General features: G+C 35.8%; 1 protein-coding gene across 1 annotated transcript; it reads right to left on the bottom strand.

Moving 5' to 3' along the window:
- Window positions 1-1504: 1504 nt before the first annotated feature.
- Window positions 1505-21479, bottom strand: tmem260 (transmembrane protein 260). Its single transcript, XM_073826591.1, has 13 exons — window positions 21204-21479; window positions 20969-21082; window positions 20517-20696; window positions 20326-20366; window positions 18047-18133; window positions 15759-15867; window positions 15501-15673; window positions 11618-11789; window positions 11374-11513; window positions 9572-9748; window positions 7188-7241; window positions 7016-7100; window positions 1505-2231 (listed from the first exon to the last, which is right to left on the bottom strand). The coding sequence occupies exons 1-13, from the start codon at window positions 21477-21479 to the stop codon at window positions 1977-1979; spliced, it is 1863 nt and encodes a 620-aa protein (XP_073682692.1). The 3' UTR covers window positions 1505-1976.
- Window positions 21480-24701: the final 3222 nt, after the last annotated feature.

The raw sequence follows: 24701 nt of genomic DNA, 5'->3' as shown, positions 1-24701 counted from the left end.
TCAGGCACCCCACATTCCAGTGTTGCCGTGGCTCCCTGCCTGCATCCGCGGTCACGGCGATTCCATGGGTTCACACAATCCCTCAGATGAGAGAGAGGCAAAAACAGGGACTGGGAGGGATGGAGAGAAAGCAGCTCACTGGAAGAAGAGATGCATGTACATGAGAATTGGAGATTTTATATAGTGCGATAAGGTGTAGCTGACATCTGAACTCAGGATGAAATCGTTCATCATGAATACAAAAACCATCTGATCGTCGCTGCTCTTAAAGGAGAAATTCACTTCCAGAACAAAATTTACAGACACCAGACAACATTTAATCACCCCCTTGTCATCCAAGATGTTCATGTCTTTCTTTCTTTAGCCGATAAGAAATTATGTTTCTTGAGGAAAACATTTCAGGAATTATCTCCATATAGTGGACTTCAATGGTGCCCCCAAGTTTGAACTTCCAAAATGCAGTTTAAATGCAGTTTAAATGCAACTTCAAATGGCTCTAAAAGATCCCAGACGACAAAGAAGCATCTTAACTAGCAAAAACAGTCATTTTCTAAACTTATTGACAATTTACATACTTTTTAACCTCAAATGCTTGTCTTGTCTCGTCTCTGTGATGCAGATGCATAGTTTGTGTAATCCGAATCAATACAGTTAGGGTATGTCGAAAAACTAGGACGATTTTGAAGTTGGGGAAGAAAACTAGATGGGAGTTTTTCGACATACCCTAACTGTATTAAACATGTTGAACCAGAAAAAAGCAGAGTTCAGTCAGACTTAGACAAAACGAGCGTTTGAGGTTATAAAATATATAAATTGCCAATTTGTTTAGAAAATGACTGATCGTTTTGCTAGATAAGACCCTTCTTCCTGGGCTGGGGGCACTATTGAAGTCTATTATATGGAGGTAATTCCTGATTTTTTTTCCTCAAGAAACATAATTTCTTATCGACTGAAGAAATTTTCTGTAAATTTTTGTTCTGGAAGTAAACTTCTCCTTTAAGACCCACATTTTACAATGATCATCCAGTGGTCAGGATTTATAATTTTATAATATATAATATATAATATATATAATATATAATATAGTATAGTTTAATGTCACTGACTTCCTATGGGTCATGTCTCCTCTGTTGTAGACTTCTGCATTAAAGAGAATTCAAAGCTGTTTTGGTAGATAGACAAAGCAGAAAAAAGAGACAGGGAAAAGGATGCAGTATTTTCAAATCTGTCCCAGATTAATGGGTCATTCTTAATCTCTCATGGTTGTGCCCAAATTTACCCCCACTCCCCTCAATCTCAATCTGAGACCTTTGTGATCCTAAAACGAGAGAGAGATGCATGGCAGCAGGGGGGCAAAAAGGATAATTATTCAAAAAAGAAAGAAGAGAGAGAGAGGGAGATGGGGAGAGGTGGAATTAACGGTTCAGGACACCTTTGATCATCAACTCAACGGATATTAACATACTGAAAGTGTGAAAATTTTATTACAAAAGAAACACATACACAAATGCAGCAACGTCTGCTTCAGATTCAGTTCAGAAGATTGTTTCCCTTACCTTCACAGTGAAAATTCTCTTAAATCTGTTGAGTTTTAGATGTTCGAGTTTACATCTTGAGGAAATAGAATTCATCCCTGATTTTTATAACCAATCTTGGCAATGAAATAATGTCTGTCAACTAAACTCTGATGTTACAATGATGCCGTTATGAATCAGTAGCTTATATCCTACAGTATAAAAGATCTCAGCATAAAACAAAATATTGGTCCACTTTAGTCCATTTTACTTTGAGATTAATCTTTGTGTTGGTAAAATACAGATTAGATCTCAGTTACAGCGTTACAGTCACACCAGCACTGTCTTCAAATTTTATCTTTAAAGCTCTCTTTTATTTTGTGACCCTCCCTCTTACCTTCTTGTGCTATCTACACCTATGTGGTGTTGTAGGTGTTTCCAGTGTTTTAAAGGCATTCTGTCTCAACCCTTCTGTCTGTCTCTGAGTTTGTCCCGCTCTTTTCTGAGATGTGTGATGACGGAGCGGATGGCTTTGCTCTGGGGATCGGTGGGCTCTCTCTGAAGGTAGCGGCTGAAGTGCCGGATGCTACGACTCATGAGGGAATCTAGACCATAACCTCTGCCCCCTGATCGCAGTAGACGTTCTGCGGCAAGAGCCAGGTTCTTATCCCAGTTTGCTGGGTAGTCTACCTCGGCATCCACTATTTCACAATACAGCTGTCAATAAAAAAACAACAACACAAGAGTTTTAAAGATTTGTATAATACAAGACAAAGACATAGAGTTGCAATGGGTTTTTAAAACACAACTTACAGTGCCTTGCGAAAGTATTCCTACCTCTTCATTTATTTTCATGTTTTATTATGTTGCTGCCTTATGTTAAACTGCTTTAATTACTTTTTTCCACATCAGTCTACACTTCATAGAATATAATGGGAAAGCAAAAAGAAGTTTTTAACATCTTTGCAAATTTGTTAAAAATTAAAAACTGAAATAAGAACATTGCATAAGTTTTCATACCCTTAAGTCAGTACTTAGCTGAAGCACCATTTTCAGCCTCAAGTCTTTTTGGGTATGATGCAACAAGTTTTGCATCTGCATTTGGCAATTATCTGTCATTCTTCTCCTCACCTCTTCACCTCTCAAGCTTTGTCAGGTTGGATGGGGTAAACGCACATTTTCAGGTTTCTCCAGAAACGTTTGATTGGGTTCAATCCCAGGCTCTGGCTGGGCCACTGAAGGACCTCACAGAGTTGTTTATAAGCGACTCTTGCTGTGTGCTTAGGGTCATTGCCCTGTTGGAAGGTGAACCTTCTGCCCAGTCTGAGTTCTGAAGGCTCTGGCTCTTTTATTAAGGCTATCTCTATATTTTAGTGCACTGAGCTTTTCTTCTACTCTGACGAGTCTCTCAGTCCTGCTGCTGAAAAACACCCCCGCAGCATGAGGCTGCTACCACCACACTTTACTTTTGGGATAGTACTCTTCAGGTGATGAGAAGTGCCTGGTTTCCTTCAAATGTGATGCTTGGAAATGAGGTTCATCAGACCAGAGAATTTTGTTTAGGTGCTTTTTTGTCACCACTCTAACCAAAGCCCTTTTCCATCAATTGCTCAGTTTGGCCAGGAGGCCATCTCTAGGAAGAGTCCTGGTTGTTTCAAACTTCTTCCATGAAGGGTAATGTAGAGTACATGCTTCTGTGAATCTTCAATACAGCAGAAATTTTCTGAACTCTTCCCCAGATGTGTGGCTTGATGCAATCCTGTTTCTGACCTCTGCAGGCAGTTTTTGTGACCTCAGGGCTTGGTTTTTGCCCTGATCTGCATTTTCAGCTGTTAGACCTTTTATTAAGACGTGTGTGCCTTTCCAAATCATACTCATTCAATTAAATTTGCCACAGGTTAACTTCACTTGATGTGTAGTAACATCTACAAGCAATATGAATGCTCCTGAACTAAATTTCAACTATCACAAATAAGGGTGCGAATAGTTATGCAATGAAATCAATTTACATTTTTGATTTTTAATAAATTTGCAAAGATGTTAAAAACGTGTTTTTTGCTTTGCCATTATGGTGTGTGGAGATTAATGTGGGAAAAAAAGCAACTCAACATAAGGCAGCAACATAACAAAACGTAAAAAAAAAGGGCTATGAATACTTTCGCAAGGCCCTGTACATCATTGAAGACACCAACTGGCATGTTTTAAGGAACTGGAATTAGTCTACAAATGATTTCACATGACACATCATGCTGACATACTAGATTTGCATTTCCTTAAGGAAATAGCAGAGCTCACAAGGTAGAAAAGGAAAGTGTTAAAGGTTTTAGGTAAGCTTTGGTTTTAAGGCTTTGATTCTGTGTATAATGTTGCATTAGAGCCGCTTTGCCGCTTACTGTGCGTCTTGTTTTCTGTTGTTAAAAACATGAAAAAATTCATCATGCAAATTGCTGTTGGTTGAATTTTGGATAGCGAACATTCTATAATAGTATGCCAATGAGAGATTTTTAATCTTTAAACTTAAATTTCCTAAATAAAATGGCACTGAGCTCATCTAAACAAAGCATTTTATAATAAGTATACACTATTAAATCACTTACAAATCATTAACAAACTAGTGTATTTATAGTTTTTAAACTAGTTAATACATTAATAGACAAATAAATACAGCGAATATATAAAATGTTTTTTATTCTGTACAAACTGTATATTCTATCCTTTAAACCTAGATTAGGTTAAGTTTAGGTTTTAGGGAATAGAATATACAGTTTATACAATATGAAAACCATTACGCCTAAGAAGAGTCTGTCACAGTTCTGTCAGTTTATGTCATTGGTTTCTCCCATTGTCTCCCCCCGTTGATCTGTCTACCTTGGTTCAGCCCTCGTCAGTGTGATTCCCGGCACCTGTTTTGTTTTTGTTTGTTTTTTAGGGCGCGAGGGCGTGCCTATTCGGAGGGGGGTGTAATGTCACAGTTCTGTCAGTTTATGTCATTGGTTTCTCCCATTGTCTCCCCCCGTCGATCTGTCTCCCCCGTCAATCTGTCTGCCTTGGTTCAGCCCTCGTCAGTGTGATTCCCGGCACCTGTCTCTGTAATTAGCACACCCTTTATAAGTCTGTCTTTGTCATGAGTTCCCTGTCGGTCTTTATTTGTTAATGTTGTCAATGTGTGTGGAGATATCTGTGTTCCTGCCTGTTCATCAGAAGATTATATTAAAATAGTGTTTATTGTGTACCTCGTCTCTCGTCTCGTCCGTCCAGCACGCTACACTTATTACAGAGTCCTTGTGTGTTCTTAAGTTATTTTTTAAACATTTTAAGAAACACTGAATATTAATGCAATTAATGTTTAATAAAGGTTGATTTAAAGCACTTTCCATTTTTCGTGACCTGATCTAAAGTGAGAACTATTCACTCCTTATTACCAATGAACAATTCCTTTACTTTGAACACACTATTTCTATAGAGTCTAATTAATGTATTTATTACAGTTTACAAACTATGAATTAACTTTAAATTACTTGTTTGTTGATGATACTTTATTACTCAGGCATGTGATTGGCTAAGGACAAAAAAGCAGGAAAATATACTAAGACACCCAACACCCCCCCCCCCCCCCCCCAAAAGCCGATCAAACTGGTGGCGGATCTATATGAATAGTAAGGCAGGACCCATAACAACTTACTTGAACAAAAAATACATTGTTATTTATTTAACATGCAACTTTTTTTGTACAGTATGACATAACTTATTTGGTGGATGTGTAACAGTGGGAATCAAAAGCAAGTGTCTTGTCCACTGCTCCATCTCCACCTCTCTCTATAACAACAACCATGACAAAAAAAATATTTTTAACTTATTTTAGTTTTACATTTTTACCCAACTTTAACGGCTAAATGTGCAACATGCAAATGTTCATGTCAAAAGAAGATATCCACTTAGGTTTCTCAGCTTGTACATTTGTGTGGTCCAGGTAACGTTAGCTTTGCATAAAAAAAGGGTTATCATTCGCATGGCTACTTTTACTTGAGTAAAGAAGTTAAATTAGTACTTCTACTTTTACCAGAGTATTTTTTAACACAAGTATCTGTACTTCTACTTGAGTACGAGAAGTGAGACGGATTATTTTCTTTAGCGGAAGCAATATAAATCGTTTTTAAATCAATCAACTCCTTTTAAAATCAATATTTTGTCAAATTATTAATTTATTTTGTAGGTAGCCATGTAATAAGCGGGATAATGTAGAGTTTGTCTTACATGTGCTTCATGGGGCACACACGTGCGGTCTCTTGCTCTCTCTCCCTCTGTCATGCACGCTCTAGATTTCGGGAGAAACTATTTGCGGCCATCAGATTCAGTGAGCTATATATTAAATATAATAATTAAAATATAATTATTGATTTTTCATTAGACAATTTTTTGGTGCCCCCTCAGTAGCCTACTCGGTACGTAGACACACAGTGCGTGATGCTCGTGGTGGTTGCGGCAGCGCTGAATGAACCTTATTGAAAAGTGTTAACTTACCATCTTATCAGTTAATGGTTAATAATCGGATAATGATTTGCGGTTGGGAAAATTATCCGAAATGAGCATCCCTAATAGCTAGCAAATACAAGTAACGTAAAGTTAATGTTAATGCAGCTTAAACATCCTGCCATAGTGGAAAATCACTCAAAATCGATCATCTAATCAATCGACAACAAAATCAAATTAGTAACTTATAGGTTATATATAGACACAAGCAATAATATATACCCAGATCATCCGTTCTTGTCATGATACCACTGTAGCGCGAGAGCGACTGAGGTAACTACACTGCGCAGCAGGAGCTTGATTGACAGGTGATCTGAGTAATCATACTTCGCCATCCGCCATTTGCGAACGGTCGCAAATACGTCCTTGTTGATACTTGGAAAGGAAGGAAAAATGCATCTCTTTGCCATTTGACGTGCCGCCCGGTGTGGCCCTGTTAACCCCCCCCCCCCCCTCCTCCCTCCTTTTTTTTACAGATCTGCATGATTCACATAGGTCACGTTTTCAGGTCGAAAAATCCGGAATTCCGGATTAATCCGGAAAAATCAGTATATTTATTATAAAGTGTTACCAGAGTGGGTTTAAACAATTAATTAAAATAATTGGTAACATTTACAATAATGTTGATTAGTTGGCATGAACTAAGAAGGAACAATACTTCTACTGCATTTATTAATCTAAGTTAATGTTCATTTCAACATTTACTAAATCATTACTAAAATCTAGTTGTGTTTTTTAACATTAGTTAATGCACAGTGAACCAACATGAACAATGAACGATTATTTTTATTAACTAACATTAGATGAATAAATACTGTAATAAAGGTATTGTTCATTGTTCATTCATGTTAGTTAATAAATTAACTAAAGTTAATAAATGACACCTTATTGTAAAGTGTTACCCAAAAATTGTGTTTCAAGCAATATAATTCCAAAAAAAAGGCTAATATATGATGTAATTTCCTACTTACATTGTAAGAAAGCTCATAGAGACGGGCCTGCTGTTCCTTCTCCATGTTCTCAGCCAGATCAAACAGGAAAAAAGCTGTCTTCATCCTAAAAAGTAATGCAAAGAAAGCACCTAAGTATACATTTGTAGCAATATATGGAGATTTGGCAGATACAGTGATAAGGGTGTATTACCTGGCCTGCCACATCTCCTCATTGGCAACTCTCTCCCAGGAGCCAGGATGGAAGCTGACAGGGTGCAACAAACATAAAAACATTTTAATGTCATTTAATTAGTTGCATTTAGTTAATCTTACTCTCATAACTGTGCACTTTTGTAAAATAACCAAGCTGATGATACGTAAAGACAAAAGAAAGTGTTATTCTTTAATGCATATTTAGATTGCACCAAAGTTGAGTACAGCCTTGAAATACAAGTTTAAAACCAGCCAGTAATCCAGCGAATCGTATTCTGCATATCTTCAAACCATACAACAGCTGATCTTCATCCTCGCCTGTCTTTGGAAGCTCTCTCTGTGGTGAGCGACCCATATATTTCTGCATTTCTTCCTTTCCACTACATCGCTCATAAACGTGCGGCCTCTCCTTCAAAGGAATATTTTAGCGTGTGACTTCCCCGCTAATATTTGGCTGGCAGGCAGGGATGGACACGCTTGTAGTGGGTGAGAGGAGAGTAATGTCACACCATTCAACCCCGATTAACTTGCTGAATACCAGCCGGCTGCAGAGAGCCTCAGTGCTGGAGACTAGAACTAATTTCACTTTATACACAGATATTGACACGCCGCAGTTTAGAAAGTCATTAGGGTGGGGTCAGCGGACTAATAACGACTTTGAAGATGGAAACGGAGGCTGTCTGCACAGCACCGAGTAGGAGCAGTGTTTAAGTGCACTTTAATATTGCAAAAACACTTCAGTAAAATGCTGCTGGGGTGCACCTGGTAACGATGATGAACCTAAAGGTACATTTACAAATGTACAAATATATGTTTGCATATACATTTACAGAATTTGCGAATCAATTCGAAATTTTGGATTAGAATTTTAATAAATTTCATATCAAATCTGCTTGCATTTCTACAAAACCTGAAATATGTTTCTCCAGGCACATTTTGCACTTTCACACTTTCAGGTGACACATCCACAAGAGGCGCTACAACTAATATAAAATTTTCTCCCTGTGATGTGGGTTTATTAAACACCCCAGTGTCATGGAAAAACATGCCTGTGGCTCACTTTTTGCAAAATTATACTGTGCTGCTTGAAGAGTGTTTTTAACAGCACTTGAAGTGAAAACAGCATGTTTAATTTTCTCCAAAACGTTCAACGTGAAGAAATTAAAAATGTCTGGTAAGTGGTGCTAAAAGGCTAAAGGCTCAATCACTTTTGAAACTAATCTAGTGCTTATTTGCGGAGTCACTCAATGTACCAGGTGAGCTATCGAGCAAGTTTACTACTTCAGATCTGCCATAGATTTTGAGCTTATTATGTGATGCAAACATCAAATTGTATTAGTTTACAAAAGTGTTTTGAGGTCATAACATGCAAGGAACTGTGTAAAAATAAGTCTTAATTAATTAAAAATTTGTGACCCGTGCTGGCAAAATGAGTTGGAATGCAGAGTCTAATTTTGCGCTACAAGAAAAACAAGTGAAAAATGTCAGTTTGGAATTTAAGGTTTTCACAAAAATGAGTTCATTAAGCCCTCCTCTAGCAATCCCAATTCTCCAAATAGTAATTAAACATCTAAAATGATCTTTATTTGTACGTTTTCTGAGAGAAGTACCTTTCTTTCTGCTCACTTCTGGATGACTGCTGCAGCTTCTCATTACAAGTTGTAGGTCTATTGTTGCAAAGCGAAGCATTCCAGCTTTGTGAATATTCATATCGAAATCTCCATGACATGAGTCCAAACTAGTGAAATATGTTTTTCAAACCCATGCTGATGAAAACAAAATGATCGAGCTGACTGACATTTGCATACGCGTATATAAGACGCACCGCTCCGAGATCTCCCCTATAAAGTACGTTTTTGTGAAATATGTCTTGGCAAGATTCACACAGCATAATGTGAACATTTAGTTAATGGTTGGATAAATAATAACAAAGATCAAATAAAAATAGCTATATTGTGATTAATAATACAGTAATTATCATTAAGAAAATAATCAGAGGAAAATATGCAATGTTGCTTGGTAATTTTGCTTTGGGATCTTCAAAAAACTTTGATTTGATTTCTCTCAAAATCAACTCTGCTGACTCTATTGCCTTCAAACGGCTGTAGCTCAGTCATATATCACTTTGAATGATATTTTAATGAGGTATTTTGATGGAGAATGTGAAAATGAAAATAACTTTTTTTTTTTTTAAATTGCTTACTCCGACTTATTCTGATTTTGCCAGCATGGATCACATTTGTTTGAAAATAAGTCAAATCTGTTAGTCTAGTGTTCATTTGAGCTGGAAACGTTCAAGTCCACATATTAACAGAACATATTATAGCCTTCCAGGCAATATGGCACTCCCTAAGTAAACTACAAACATAAGTAGTGTGCTACCTGTCATGTGGCTGGCTCCAGTTGTAAAGGTCAAGTGTTTTTTGGGCCCATTTTTCAGGGTCAAATGGGGTTTTGACAGGTACCAACTGCTCACAAACGCCCCAGGGCCAACGAGAGAAACTCCTCTCCCAGCTGGGGTCACCCTCAGTTAGGCCAATACATACAAACACAGGCCTGCTGTAGACAAACCCAGAGAAAAAACTGAGCATCAGTCATAGAGACAAAGCACCATTCAGAGTGTACAGTTCTAAATGAATTATGTTTACAGATATTCAATTAATGTACATTCAAATGTGATTTATATACGGTAGGTAGCATGGATATATTGGTAACAATAGCCAAAAATATATTGTACGTTTCAAAATTATCTATATTTCTTTTATGGCAAGAATCATTAGGATATTAAATAATGTTCCATGAGAATATTTTGTAAATTTCCTACGATAAATCAAAACTTTTTAAATAGTAATATACATTGCTAAGAACTTCATTCGGACAACTTTAAAGAACGATTTTCTCGATTTCACAATATTTAGATTTTTTTGCACCCTCTGAGTTTTTAAACAGTTGTATCTCGGCTAAATATTGAACATCAGTGAAAAGCTTATTTATTCATCTTTCAGATGATGCATAATCTCAATTTCTATAAATTGACACTTAAGATGACTGGTTTTGTTCATTATTAAAGGTGCATAAACCATATCTTATATGTGACCCTGGACCACAAAACCAGTCTTAAGTCGCTGGGGTATATTTGTAGCAATAGCAAAAATACATTGTATGGGTCAAAATTATTGATTTTTCTTTTATGTCAAAAATCATTAGGAAATTAAGTAAAGATCATATTCCATGAAGATTTTTTGTAAAATTCCTACTGTAAACCTATCAAAATGTAATTTTTGATTAGTAATATGCATTGCTAAGAACTTAATTTGGACAACTTTAAAGGTGATTTTCTCAGTATTTTGATTTTTTGCACCCTTAGATTTCAGATTTTCAAATAGATGTATCTCGGCCAAATATTGTCCTATCCTAACAAACCATACATCAATAGAAAGCTTATTTATTGAGCTTTCATATGATGTATATATCTCAGTTTTGTAAAATTTAACCTTATGACTGGTTTTGTGGTCCAGTGTCACATATAATGTTACAATGCTTGTTGTTATGTTATAATGTTACTAATGAACATTATTATTAAGCACTGCTATAGATATAGTTTTGCTTCGGTTTGTTAAAAAACAACGTCTTAGGAAACCAAATAGAATTAGATTTATATTTGCATTCTCTGCATAAACCAGCAAGACAGAACAAAAATCTTTATAGTAGAGTATTTTAGAGTAGAACTGAGTAAAATCCTCTGAGCTTGTCTGTTATGTTAGAGCCATTATAGATCTTGAATCACAGGATACACATGGCATGAATATAGAAACTGGCTCTCTTAACAAAACAAGCAGGTTGCTGATTGTTTTTCCCTCAAGTATTTATTTCTTATTCTCTCTGTTCTGCTTCCCAGGGATATGACTGTAGTGCTTATTGCCCCCCCTCAGAGGCCGGGGGCTTTACCAAGGAAATACTGCCGTCTGGTGGAGGGAGGCAGTATAGATGGTTAGCATGGTTCCTTTGCTCTTCCAGTGGGCATAAGTGGTAACAGATGAAACACAATGGTTTGTTAAACTCTAGTGCATTCAGCAAATTGTTCTATGAAAAATATGCACAAGTTACAATTTAAATGTCATTTGTCGAATATATACACAGGGCATTTGAATATGAACATAGACCTCTATGTGTGCGAATCTTACTGCATATTGTGCTTGAGAAACTGCTCAATGCTGAATGTTTTCTTTTCCACGGCGTTGACTGGATCCCACCAGCGGCCAGGAAACACGACTCCAGGTAAATGCTTCTGGAGTTTTGCCACATACCAGCTATACGTCATCATCTGCATTATAAAACACCAGTTTGTAAAAGCCATTTAGAACAGTGTCAAGAGTAGCGTGTTTATGGCTGAAATAAATTAGACATGTGTTAGGCTGGATTACGGACCTCCTGGTCAACAAGGCTGAGGTCTGGCCGGAGACCCTGGCAGTAGTGCATGTAGCGCAGTGTGTTTCCTGGGAGATCACCACGAGTCAGAACCAACGAGGCCTCCGGCAATGACAACACAACCTCACGGGCAAACCTGTCCACGACGTCATTGCCGCTCTGATCACACTCTCTGTTGATACACACACAGACAAGAACACCTTGAAATACCTAGAATAAAACCAAAAGGAGTACAAAAACATCTGGACATATGTAAACAGTATGTGCAATGTTTTTTGAGTTGTAGTCAGGAGTTAAATAGAGCCAGAATGTTTTGTATATTTATATGCAGCAGGTTTTTTTTTAGTTTTGGATGCTAAGCACCCCAAATAAGGGTTAACTAAAACTATTAAAACAGTATGGGAACTTCAATAAATCTGAAATAAAAAGAAAAATACTATATGAAAAACTGAAAGTAGACAAAAAATAGAAATAAGTTTAGGTTGAAGTACTAAAATAACTGGGAATTAAATGAAAACTATATATATATATATATATATATATATATATATATATAAAAGTATTATGATTATTTAGGTTTATTTTTATTTTATGTATTTTTTTTTTCTAATTTTAACAAAAATTACAAAAAATAAATAAATTTAAAACATTTTTGGAAAAGTCAAATATAAAAAGTAAAATTCGAATATCAATAAAATCTTTGGTAACACTTTACTTAAAGCCTTTTTGTATAATGCATTAAAAATGGTTATTAAGGGGTATAAATGCATTATAATTATATCTTGTTATAAATAATTATAACCAAATTGAATTGAATTGATAAGTTTTATAGTGTATTAACTGTGGTTACAATTATTCATGATAATTGTACAATGCATTATAAGGTGAATTACAAGGCATAATTAATGCATTAAAAATACTTTTATAATGCATTATACATAGTATGCAAATAATATTATAATAACTGCTTCAAATATGATGACACTTTTCAGAGGAACAGTATAAAGCTACACATTTTCATTTATTAAAAACTGTGATAAAATGAAAAAAATGAACATATCAATAGTAATATTACATTTAAATATGAACTGCTTTAAAATATTTCACATAATAATGTAATACTGTAAAGACAACAAAATTACATACTGTTTCCAAAATGTAAAAATTGTCCTTTATACTGTCATTGTAAAAATATGATCTTTAAATGATCCGTAACAATATTTTAAGTGAACATGTTAGCTTTGATGGCAAATATGAGTAAACGGTAAATGTTTCAATATAAGCAACGGTAAATGTTTCAATGTGTGTGTGTGTGTGTGTGTGTGTGTGTGTGTGTGTATTAAAATAATAAAATATTATTCTTATTTTTTTATTTGTATGATCACCAAATATCAGTAGCTATTACATATCCAAAATGTCTTTAGAGAAAAAAGTCTGTTGCAAAATCTTTGGAAAGACAGCATTTGATACTGAGCTAAAAGTGATCTAAAAATGATCTAGAAGTTTGTGAGCTGAGTGTGTGAATGTTCCTGCACATTCATTCACAAATACTTCAACAACATCAGCAGTGATGTTTACTTTGAAGAGTTTGCACAAAAGTGTAAGGATCCGTGACACTGTCGTTCTTTCAGCTATTCTGCAGTCAGCTGCTGTGTTTCTCTGTGAGCGGTGAGGAGAGCAGTGATGAGGTGGAACATCTTTCGGCTGTAATCAGCCTCGGACAGGTGTGATGAGCGCTGACAAGAGTGTCAGTCTCACGATTGATCAAAGCACCACAGTTTGTGGCAGCGATGTACCAAACCTCAGCGCTCTAATCTACATGACTGCCGTGGCTAGGATGTCTAATCAAGCACAGAACTCGGCTGCTTTAATCTGCATGACTAGCGTGGCCAGGACGGCTAATCAAGCATAGAGTCAAAGCTGCAGAAGAGTGCAAGAGAGCTTTTGCTTTGATGTGTGCTGAAGCATGGAGGAAATGAGGAATTCAGGGACTGACTGCTATGGTCTGGATGATCAACCAAAAATATACAAAACTCAAACTCAGACGGTCCAACGCACCGGGTCTGTGATGTTACAAAAGAAAAAGCTGTATATAAACTATAAATATTTAATATATATAATATATGTATAAATATATATGAGTCAAAGACGTTAACATGTTCACATCAAAATACATTTACAAAAGTGATTTTATTGTCCATAGAAAGCACATTAAATGTAAGTTAAGCATCTACTTTTAAGGTTTCAAATATTGTAACATTATAAATGTCTAAATCATAACTTTTTATCAATCCTTGTTAAATAAAAATATTAATTTCTACAATATTTACCCCCCAAAAATATTATACTGACTCCAAACTTTTAAATTGTATAGTGTATAATATTACAAACGCTTTTTATTTCAGATAAATGCTGATCTTTGGATCTCTCTATTCATCAAAAAATTATAAAAACAGTGATAATACAAAAATAACATCAATATATAATATTTTGAACAGGAAATCAGCATATTAGACTGATTTCTGAAGGATCATGTAATACTGAAGACTGAAGTACTGATGCAAAATATTTAGCTGTGATCACAGGAATAAGTAACATTTTAAAAAAAATATTCAAATAAAAAAAATTAAATAGCAAAAATATTTTAAAATGTTACTGCTTTTGCTGTACTTTCGATCAAATAAATCTAAATATTTTTTTTAATTGGTTGAAAGGGAATGGAATAAAAATAAAAATATTAAAAATATTAAATAAAGAAAAATATATAATAATACAAATATTAAGAGGTAATATAAAAAGTGATACATTCAATAGTTCAAAATTATGGTTGCCAATTATACAATTATACAAACTATTTTTCATAAGATTTTGAACCTTATGATGATATTTAGTTTCTCTTTGTAAGAGGAAGCATACTTTTGACTAAATAGCAAAGTAATTACATAAAGAACAATATTTAATCATATTTATTTATATGTAACAATATATAAATACATATACTACGGTTTATTACACTCACTAAGACTGCATTAATTTAATCAAAAATATAGGAAAAAGTACTATTGTGAAATATTATTACAATTAAAAAAAGGCAATTTTTATTATAAAATATTAAAAATCTAATTTGTTCCTGAGATGACAAAGCTGAACTTTCAGTATAGTTACTCTATCATTGCTGATTTAATGCTCATGAAACATTTTAAAGGATTCTTTGATGAAGTAAAGGTTCAAAAGAACAGGACTTATTTGGAAAATAAATATTTTGCAACATTACATATGCCCTTATTGTCAACTTAATTTGTCATTGGCAAACAAAATTATGAATTTCTTTCCAAAAAAAAAAAAAACTTAATGACAACACTTTTGAATAGTAGTCTACATTTTACATGAATACATACACATCAGTCATGTAAAAGGCCACCTGGGGACACATTTGAGTGAGGACAAAGACAAATTACCAGAAACCTCCTTAACTTCATACATGTTCATACATGAAATCTGACACATTTGTGGTGTTCAACATTGGTTAGCATATAAATCAGTATGAAAACATAAACATGTTCAAAGCCATCTAGCTGACATGCATGAAGCTACCTTAAAGGGATAGTTCACCCCAAAATCCGGAGAGAGTATGCTAGTCTTGTGAGAAGTTTTGTTTACAGCAAAGGAAAAGCAGTCTTTGCTAATATCGAAATCCTCCTCATTTTGTACTTCAAATTTGTGATTGCCGTTTTGTTTTGATCTTTCACATTCGTCACTTCTCACCGGAGCTTACGCTACGCCCACATCCTATGTCATCCGCTGGAACGCCATTAACTATGTTTGAAAAGTGTAACATTATCCACTGGCATTTAATCTATGTGATTGTGTATGAATAGTTTACCTGTGGTTTAAGCTGATCATGTGTGAGATGAGGCCTGCAGTGAGTATCCAGGCTCCTGTGTTCCACACCGTCCCCCAGCCCAGACGTCCATTCAGCCAACACACGGCCCAGCTCAGACCCAGACCAGCCAGAACACACACCCCAGCATCAGCCTGCAGCCAGAAGCGCTCCACCTACATACATATAGTACACTCTCTGAACTGTGTCTTAAATATCTTGCATTATACAAGAAACATAACTTTTGGAATTGTATCTCACCACTCCCAGCAGAAGAGGCTTCTCAATGTTCAGGTTTGCTCTCCAGGCAAAGAACACAGAGTAGATGCTCACCATGGTGACAATCAACCAGACAAAAACACAGCGGAGTCTGGGGGATCACATATGATATTGCTCTTAATACATTGCATTATATTGAAACTACATCTGCGATATGGTATGATGACAAAACTATTGATATATACAGTTGAGGCCAAAAGTGTGCATACACCTTGCAGAATCGGCAAATTAATTATGTTAATTATTAAAAATGTTAATTATTTTACCAAAATAAGAGGGATCACACAAAATGCATGTTCTTTTTTATTTAGTACTGATCTGAATAAGATATTTCAAATAAAAGACATACAGTCCACAAGAGAAAGTGAAGTATAAGTAAGCATTTTAACCTTCTGTAAGAGTCCCTCAGTTGTCCTCAGTGTGAAAAGATGGATCTCAAAATCATGTAGTCATTGTTGGAAAGGGTTCACATACACAAAAATGCTAAAAAAAAAAAATTGTGGGACCTGAATGATTTTTCTGAAGAACAGCAGGCAGTTCAACTGTTCAGGACATCAAGGGACTAACTATCACAAAACATGAACAACAAGCTGTGGATCATCCAGGTAACAATGCAGTGCTAAGAATCAAGTGTATGTAAACTTTTGAACAGGGTAACTATTAGTTTCTCTTGTGGACTATATGTAAATGTCTTTTATGTGAAATATCTTATTCAGGCCAGTACTACATAAAAAATGACATGTATTTTGTATGATCTCTCTTAAAATAATTTACATTTTGCAGATTCTGCAAGGTGTATGTAAACTTTTGACTTCAAACGTAGGAGAGAGCTGTAGTAATATCATATGAGCACAAGTGCTATTATACTGAATATCAGTATGGCTGTGACTGCCTGTAATACTGACATTGCTTTTATATAGTTCTATAAACAAGAAAATATCTAATGAACATTTTAAACACAATGTGTTTAGCTAATTTGTTGTTTTTTGCTCTGCTGATAAGAACTAAATTGAGTCAATAGTTTTTCATAAAATGTATGAAAACCAGAATTAGCCATTAGTGGACCAGAATTAGCCATTGTACAAAGTATACTATCAATCAACATTTTGTTTGTATCAATCATATTTTTGTTTTGTTTAAAAAAAAAAGAAAAAGAAAAGAAAACAAATGAAAGAAAAAGGAAAACTTTCAAAGATGCCAAAGACATTAAAATTAATTATTTAAAAAAAGATTTCCAAAAATATATAAAAAAGTTTCAAAAAATAAAACAATATGTTTATTATTTTTTATTACTGATTATTATTATTTTATTACAGCTTAAAATATTTAATTAATTTAATTTAATATTTAATTATTTAAAATTATTATATTTCAAATAAATTCTGTTCTTTTGAACATTTTTCATCAAAATTTAAAAAATAAAGCTTATTGTTATTTTAAACTGTAATAGTTTTCACAATAATACTGTTTTTGCTGTATTTAAGGTCAAATAAATGCAGCGTTAGTTAGCATAAGAGACTTGTTTTAAAAAAAGCACTGAATAAAAATACTTTTTTCTTAGAATTTTGAGTTATAAAGTCCAATTTTTTAAGGAAAAAAAACTTGTGTCCTCAGAATTGCACGTTTAACTTAACAGTTAACTTAACGTAAACAAAGCATTTGTCAGTTATAAAGAATTGTGAGATATATACTCGCACTTTTGAAAAATTAAGCCAGAATTGTGTGATTTAAACTCACAATTGCACAATTTGCAAATTCGAGTTTGTATCTTGCACTTCTGACTTTTTTTCTTAGAACTGTGAGATATGAACTTGCAATTACGAGTTATAAAGTCCAATTTTAAGGGGGAAAAAAATGTATGTGTTCTCAGAATTACAAGTTTATATCTCACAATACAGATTTCATAAAAAATGTAAAAAGTTATTTAGTTGACTTTTTTCTCAGAACTCGCATTTCTGATTTTTTCTTAGAAATGCACATTTAAACTCGTAATTGTGAGTTATAAAGTCAGAACTGTGAGATATAAACTCACAATTAGGCAGTTCGCAAATGCTAATTTGTATCTCGCAATTCTGAGAAAAAAGTCAATTTGCAAATGCAAGCTTAAAATTGTGAAATATACAGTCCAATTTCTCAAAATTGCGAGTTTATATCTCACAGTTCTGAGAAGAAATCTGAATTGTAAGATGTAAACTTGTAATTGTGTGAAAAAAGCCAGAATTCCCTTTTTTTTTTTTTATTCAGTGGTGGAAACGAGCTTCCATACTTACCTGTTCCATAAAGATAGCAAAATGCCTAGAAGCGCCAGCGCTAGTACTGGAGTAGACAGATCATTCACACAGTGATTCCACTGAGCCCTGAGACACAAGAGACACACTTATCAATACATCCACTATGTGTAAGTGTGTGTGTGCACGTCTGTGTGATGGACAGAGACTCAAACTGAAAGTGCTGTGAGTGTCTGAATTTTTTTTAACATTAAGTGCACAACATCTTGTGACAGCCTTCCCTTCTATCCGTCTCCCCAACCCAGTCAATGGCCAATTTCCCTGCTGAAAGAGATAGTGCCCTGCCTGTGCCTTAATACCCATCTCTCTCTGACAGCTTATTTAAGCGTCGTGTGAAAGCGAGTGTGTGTGAGAGGAAGCGTTTGAGCTCCTTATGGCAGGTTTATGCTGTGACATGCTTGTTGTGTTCCCCTCTCTGGCTCTCACCTGTCCATCACGCTATGTGGCAGCTGTGGGGGGTGATGGGAAACGGCTGATTGGTACTAGCGGGACATAACATAAGCTTTCTCTCTCTGGGGACACCCAAACGTTTGATGAGGGTGGGCTGAGGAGACGACCCGAGTCTCGCTTGATGTGTTACAACAGTGTCATCAGAGACGCTGTGAACGTCACTGATCATTTCTAAGCCAGCGCAACACAACAGATTTGTTATTCCTAGCAGGTTCAGCTTTGCAGTTTTGGAGGAAAGAGGGATCTACGGTACAAAAATTAACTATGGAAGAGGTATTAACAGAATCATTAGTCTTTATTAAATCTGCCACTTAATATAAGTGGGAAAATACTTAGACAAAAATTAGACAAATAAAAAATATTTGCAACTTATTTTACAGTACTTAGTGTACTTACTCAAAAAAACTACTGGTAATATAAGGCAACTACATTGATTAAGGTTTAGGCACAGGGAATAGTTAGTGCCTAGTTATTACCCAGTTATTGCAATTACTATTGTAAGTACACCGACTGACTGTATTGTATGACTAGTATTTACATACTAAATTGCAACTGTTATTTGTTGTTATTTTAAACTGAACTGCGTTTTTTTTTGGTTACTACATACAGATGAAGTCAAAAGTTTACATACACCTTGCAGAATCTGCAAACTTTTAATTATTTTATCAAAATAAGAGGAATCATGCAAAATATTTCACACTAAAGATGTTTACATATAGTCCACAAGAGAAAACGATAGTTAAATTTTAAAATAATTATCCTGTTCAAAAGTTTACATACACTTGATTCTTAAAACATTGTTGTTACCTGAATGATCCGCAGCTGTTTTTTTTAATGATAGTTGTTAATGAGTCTCTTGTTTGTCCTGAACAGGTAAACTGCCTGCTGTTCTTCAGAAAAGTCCTTCAGGTCCCATAGATTCTTTGATTTTTCAGCATTTTTGTGTATTTGAACCCCTTCCAACAATGACTATGATTTTAAGATTCAACTTTTCCAAAGGAAAAAAAAAAAAACGGGCCGGGGGTGAAAACTTTTTGAATTTGAAGATCAGGGTAAATGTAATTTATTTTGTCTTCTGGGGAACATGTGAGTATCCTCTATAGCTTCTGAAAGGCAGAACTAAATGAAAAAATATATATTTAGGCAAAATAAGAAAAATGTACACATCCTCATTCTGTTCAAAAGTTTACACCCCTGGCTAATGCATCATAATAGTGATTGTAGTTGCATTTGAGTCCCTCAGTTGTCCTCAGTGTAAAAAGATGGATCTCAAAATCATATAGTCATTGTTGGAAAGGGTTCAAATACTCAAAAATGCTCAAAAACCAAAGTGGATCATTCAGGTAACAACACAGTATTAAGAATCAAGTGTATGCAAACTTTTGAACAGGGTAATTTTTATAAATTCAATTATTATTTTCTCTTGTGGACTATATGTAAACATCTGTTATGTGAAATATCTTATTCAGGTCAGTACTAAACTAAAAAAATCAAGCATTTTGTATGATCCCTCTTATTTTGATAAAATAATTTACATTTTGCAGATTTGATAAGGTGTATGTAAACTTTTGACTTCAACCGTTATTCTCATACTCACACTTCATTCTGAAAATCAAAATTTGGATTCATAAATTAAAACAACTGTTCCATTGTTGTATGTGCAGGCTGAATTGCAACTGTTTTTATTAATTTTGATTTTTGAGTTTCTTTCACTACATAATTCCTACTTTTCCTTCTGGAAATAACAATCTGGATTCATTAATCAAATTCTCATAAATGAATAGAAATGTAATAGTTTTTCTTACACTCACCATAACATTTTTGGAAGGTTCAAGTTTTCATCTGTTTTCGCCTGAAGCCAAAAAATAAAAAATAAACATGCATAAGCAGTGCATTAGTTTCAGAAGATAATGCAGCATGGAAATAACTTTACATTCTAGTACATCTATTTATTTTTTTAAATGTTTTTTAGATGATAAAACATTAATCAATTTGTTGATACCAGACTGAAGGTGCCATATTCAGCTCGTAGCAGGTGTGTGAGGAGGCCAAGAAAAGACGTCTGATCTCCCCAACTCCAGCGAGCTCTGTTGAGGTAGGAGGAAATGGGCAGGTAGATGTAGGGCACAAAGCCAGCCAGGAAACATGTCCCCAAAGACACCAGACCAAAGAAGGACAAACCCTGTGGGCAATGCATGTCACTTGTAATTGACAGATCCTACAATTCCCAACCAGTGTTCAAATTTACATACCAAAACATAATAACCCTTGTACAAAGCCACAGTCATCTGAGAACAGTTTCTTCTACTGCTTTCAGTTATAAGTACATAATAACAGAGTAATATCACAGAATATGCACATTGAAAGGTATGTAATCTCCAACATTAATGACATTTACATGACTGGGAAATCATGTGTTGAAATCTGTACAGCTAAGCAATTATCAATACTTACATTATGAGTGTAGATGTGCAGGAGGGACCAAGGAATTATGATGGCAACATACAAGACCAGTGTGTGCTGATTGCTCAGGCTTAGCCCACAGAAGAGCGCCCCCCATAGAGCAAACTGAGAAAAGGCAAAAAATATATATATATATATAAATATGCATCTTACAATCAAGACGTATCTGTTTCAAACCAACAATGATTTTGGAATAGCACATATCAAATAGTCTGGACTTTTGTACCTTCTTCTTGTCATGAACACTGTCTGCACAGTGGAAACAGGCTGAGAGGGACAAAAGGATGCCCACAAACAAGTTGTTAAGAGAAAAGACTTCAGCCACAACCGACCACTGCCATACCAGCTTGGACACAGCAAAAACTCCACCTGCCAGGACGGCCCCTGGCCCGGGACCAGCCATCCTGAGCACAAAAAAAGACAACAGTGATGGAATACAATACAAATACAGTTTTTGGATGAAATATCCCTTTAAGAGATTTTTTTGCTTAAGATTTGCCATGTACTGTGCCTGATATATATGCAGGATAATCGATATTGAAACTGAATAGAATAGTAATCGAATCGTAAGTGAATCCTAAGGTTTAGGGTTAGTTTGTAAGCTTGTAATTATGAATAATTCACTGTTATTTCTATAGTAAATATATGTAACGTGTAACAAGGGCACTGTAAAATAACATAACATTATAAAAAATAAAAAAATATACATGAATACAGTGCACCCAAATTGCTTCAATGTAAACGTTTCACCACATAAATCATGCTAGAAAAAAAAAACACAATTCCATACTTTAAATGGTAAACAGGCTCAGAAATCTGGTTACCTATTTACTTATGAATTCATAACTGGGGGAAATCTCTGCATGTACATATTCACATGCAATGAATGTATAATTTGAGACTTGACTTTGACTTGTGACAAAAAGACTTGAGACTTGACTTAGACTTGGACTCCAGCTGGGCAGAATAAGAAAGGACACAAGGCCGGGGTGAGGTAAAAGGAAACGCTAGATGAAAGGATGAACGAGAGAGGTCAGCTTTGTCTGTTGGAGACCAGAGAAGACAGAAATGAAGGAAAGCAAGGAGAATAAAAAAAAAAGTTGTGAAGACGCAAAAGAGAGAGCTGCAGAGTAAAAAAAAAAAAAAAAAAAAAACTCAGCCCAGTCTCCAGCAAACTGGCTTGGAAAAATTTTAGCGGGCTTGACAATTAAAGGGGGGTGGTAGAGGGGGGGAAGCGAGGCAGTATGGCCCTCTCCTCATTGTGCCGAGTGGCTTAGAGTCCTCATCAGCCTATCAGCTAAGTGACAGGCGGAGAGCTGCTCTATTCAGCGGCACAGATACACGCCGCGGGCCAAGCGGCTGCCAGCTCCCTCCTGACCCCGCAATCCCTCGCCGCTGACAGCTTCAAGCTCCATGGCAAATTAGGCGCTCTCACATTACAATCGCACAAGACAGATTCCATTAACGGTATCTGAAATTGAGTAGAGAGCAGGGCCCTCGCCTTATCAGACCTGACTCATAAGCAGCGGCGGCACCGCCGAAGCTCGCGCGCTTAATCACGAGCCATGATACCATTTAGACGTTTCCAGCGCGCCTCTGCCTGCCGCTGTGATAGTCGGCCACAAAAGAGGCTGATGAGACTTAGGGGAAGGGGAACAATGGAGCTTTCGCAGGGAAAGCAAAGTAAGTCAGGAAAAAGGGGAGCGGAGAGAAGGATACGAATGGAAGAAAGGAGGAAGGATGGTGTGTGCGGAACTCGCGCTTGCTGACTACTTCTCTTTTCTCTTCTCCCGCTTTTTTGCACACTACTTGCCTTTCCTCTCTTTTCTTTTCCCGTCTCGTACGAGACGAGGCCGCGCGTGTGCGCGCAGTCCGACTAATAGCTTGTCAAAAGCGGGTGGGGGGGATTCTTGGTGATATCGGCTTCTCTCTAGTCCTCTTTACGACTCGAGGATGGGGGGAGGAAGATGAGGCTCGGTGAAGGTGCGGACCCCCCGCACCCTTGATTCTGCTCCTGCTGCGTGGCAATTAACCCCCAGCACACGGTGGCGGTTGGGGGGCCGCAGCTGAGTTTGAGCAGGGGTGCTATTCGGAGGTAGGGGTCCTCAGTGCGAAATATCACATCCTCCCCCTGTCATCGCTTCAATGGGGTGGCCTGACAGTCACTCGCTGTCCTCCTCCTGTCTTTATTCCTCTGAGGGGGCTTGACACGGACCTCTTTAGGAGTGTCTGTCTGTTTGAAGGAAGGCATGTGACATGTCCTTCATTCCAGAACATGTAGGACCACCTGGGTCTCCCTCTCTCTCTCTCTCTCTCTCTCTCTCTTCAGTGATAAGGTGAGAGAGTGACACTTGCGAGCAGCATCAGAGGCTTGTTTGCTGTTATCGCGCCTGCTGTGCAGGATGCCTTTGTGTTAGTGTCTCTGTAGTAATTCAGTTCAGAACAGATGACTAAAAAATAAATTCTGCAACTGTGCAAACAACATTGACTACATTATTGCATAGAAAATGTAATTGAGTGCAAATTTAGTACAGTTACCATATCTAATTGTGCCATACAGTAACGCTTTATTTTAGTGTCCTTGTTATACATGTTATATGTACTTACTACAGTAATAACAGTACTACAAGTAACTACTCCTAAACCTAATCCTGTAGTAAATACATGTTGTTAAAGGTTTGTTGATGCAGGAGCAGGCATTCTAATGTAGAACCCAGATGCACTGCATCTTGTTTTCAAGCAGAGGAATGCAACGAATGCGTGCACTCTTGTGAATGCGCATTAAAGACTGACACGGAAGAGAAGAAATTGTTGAATAAAGTTGCTATTTTGGTGCACAAAAAATATTTTCATAGCTATTTTGATGGACTATTTTAATGATGTCCTTATTATGTTTTTGGGCCTTGAACGAGGTAGTATCGTTGCTGTTTATGCACGGTAAGAAAGCTCTCTGATTTAATCAAAAATGTCTTATTTTGTGTTTCAAAGAGGAATGAAGGTCTTACTGGTTTGGAACAACATGAGGGTGAGTATCTGTATGACATAATTTTAATTTTGGGGTAAACTATCCCTTTAAATAATAATAACCAGTACTTTTGTCCAGTTACAGTACACTGTAACAAGGACACCTTAATATAAAGTGTGACCGAATTTTCCTAAAAACAAATTTAGGCATGAAAGCACCTTGGTAAATTTTCAGTGATATCTGAAATGTGTATATATATAATTGGTGTCAAATGTCTTTTTAAAATATCTTCATTAGCGACTTTCCTAATTAATTAATTTAAATAATCAGTACATCTGTATAAAATTATTTCATTGAAAAGTATTAAAATAGTTTTAGTATTATTAGAAATTAGCATAATTATAATTACAGTATTTTAATTATTATCACAAATAAGAATTATTCAAATTATACTATTTAATTTATTAGGAATGAATAATGTATCCATGAGTCGGGTACCGGAAGTAACATTCCCATGTTACTGATTAACTGACAAACCTTACAGACAGAACTGGGACCTAAAAGATTGTTAATAGATTGCATATGCATTTGTTATTCAAACTTTTTTTTGTGTGTTTAACAGTTTGGATTCTGGTGAAAAACTACATGACCTATGATTCTGCAGAAAAATCTCCACCAATCAGAGAAGAAAATCACATCAGAAGAGCTCTTAATCACCAACCCACTCCCATGAAGTAAATAATGAAATAATTAAATCAG

This window comes from Garra rufa, chromosome 21 (assembly GCF_049309525.1).
Source record: "Garra rufa chromosome 21, GarRuf1.0, whole genome shotgun sequence".
In the NCBI taxonomy this organism is placed as follows: domain Eukaryota; kingdom Metazoa; phylum Chordata; class Actinopteri; order Cypriniformes; family Cyprinidae; genus Garra; species Garra rufa.
This window is presented reverse-complemented; position numbering and strand designations above follow the sequence as displayed.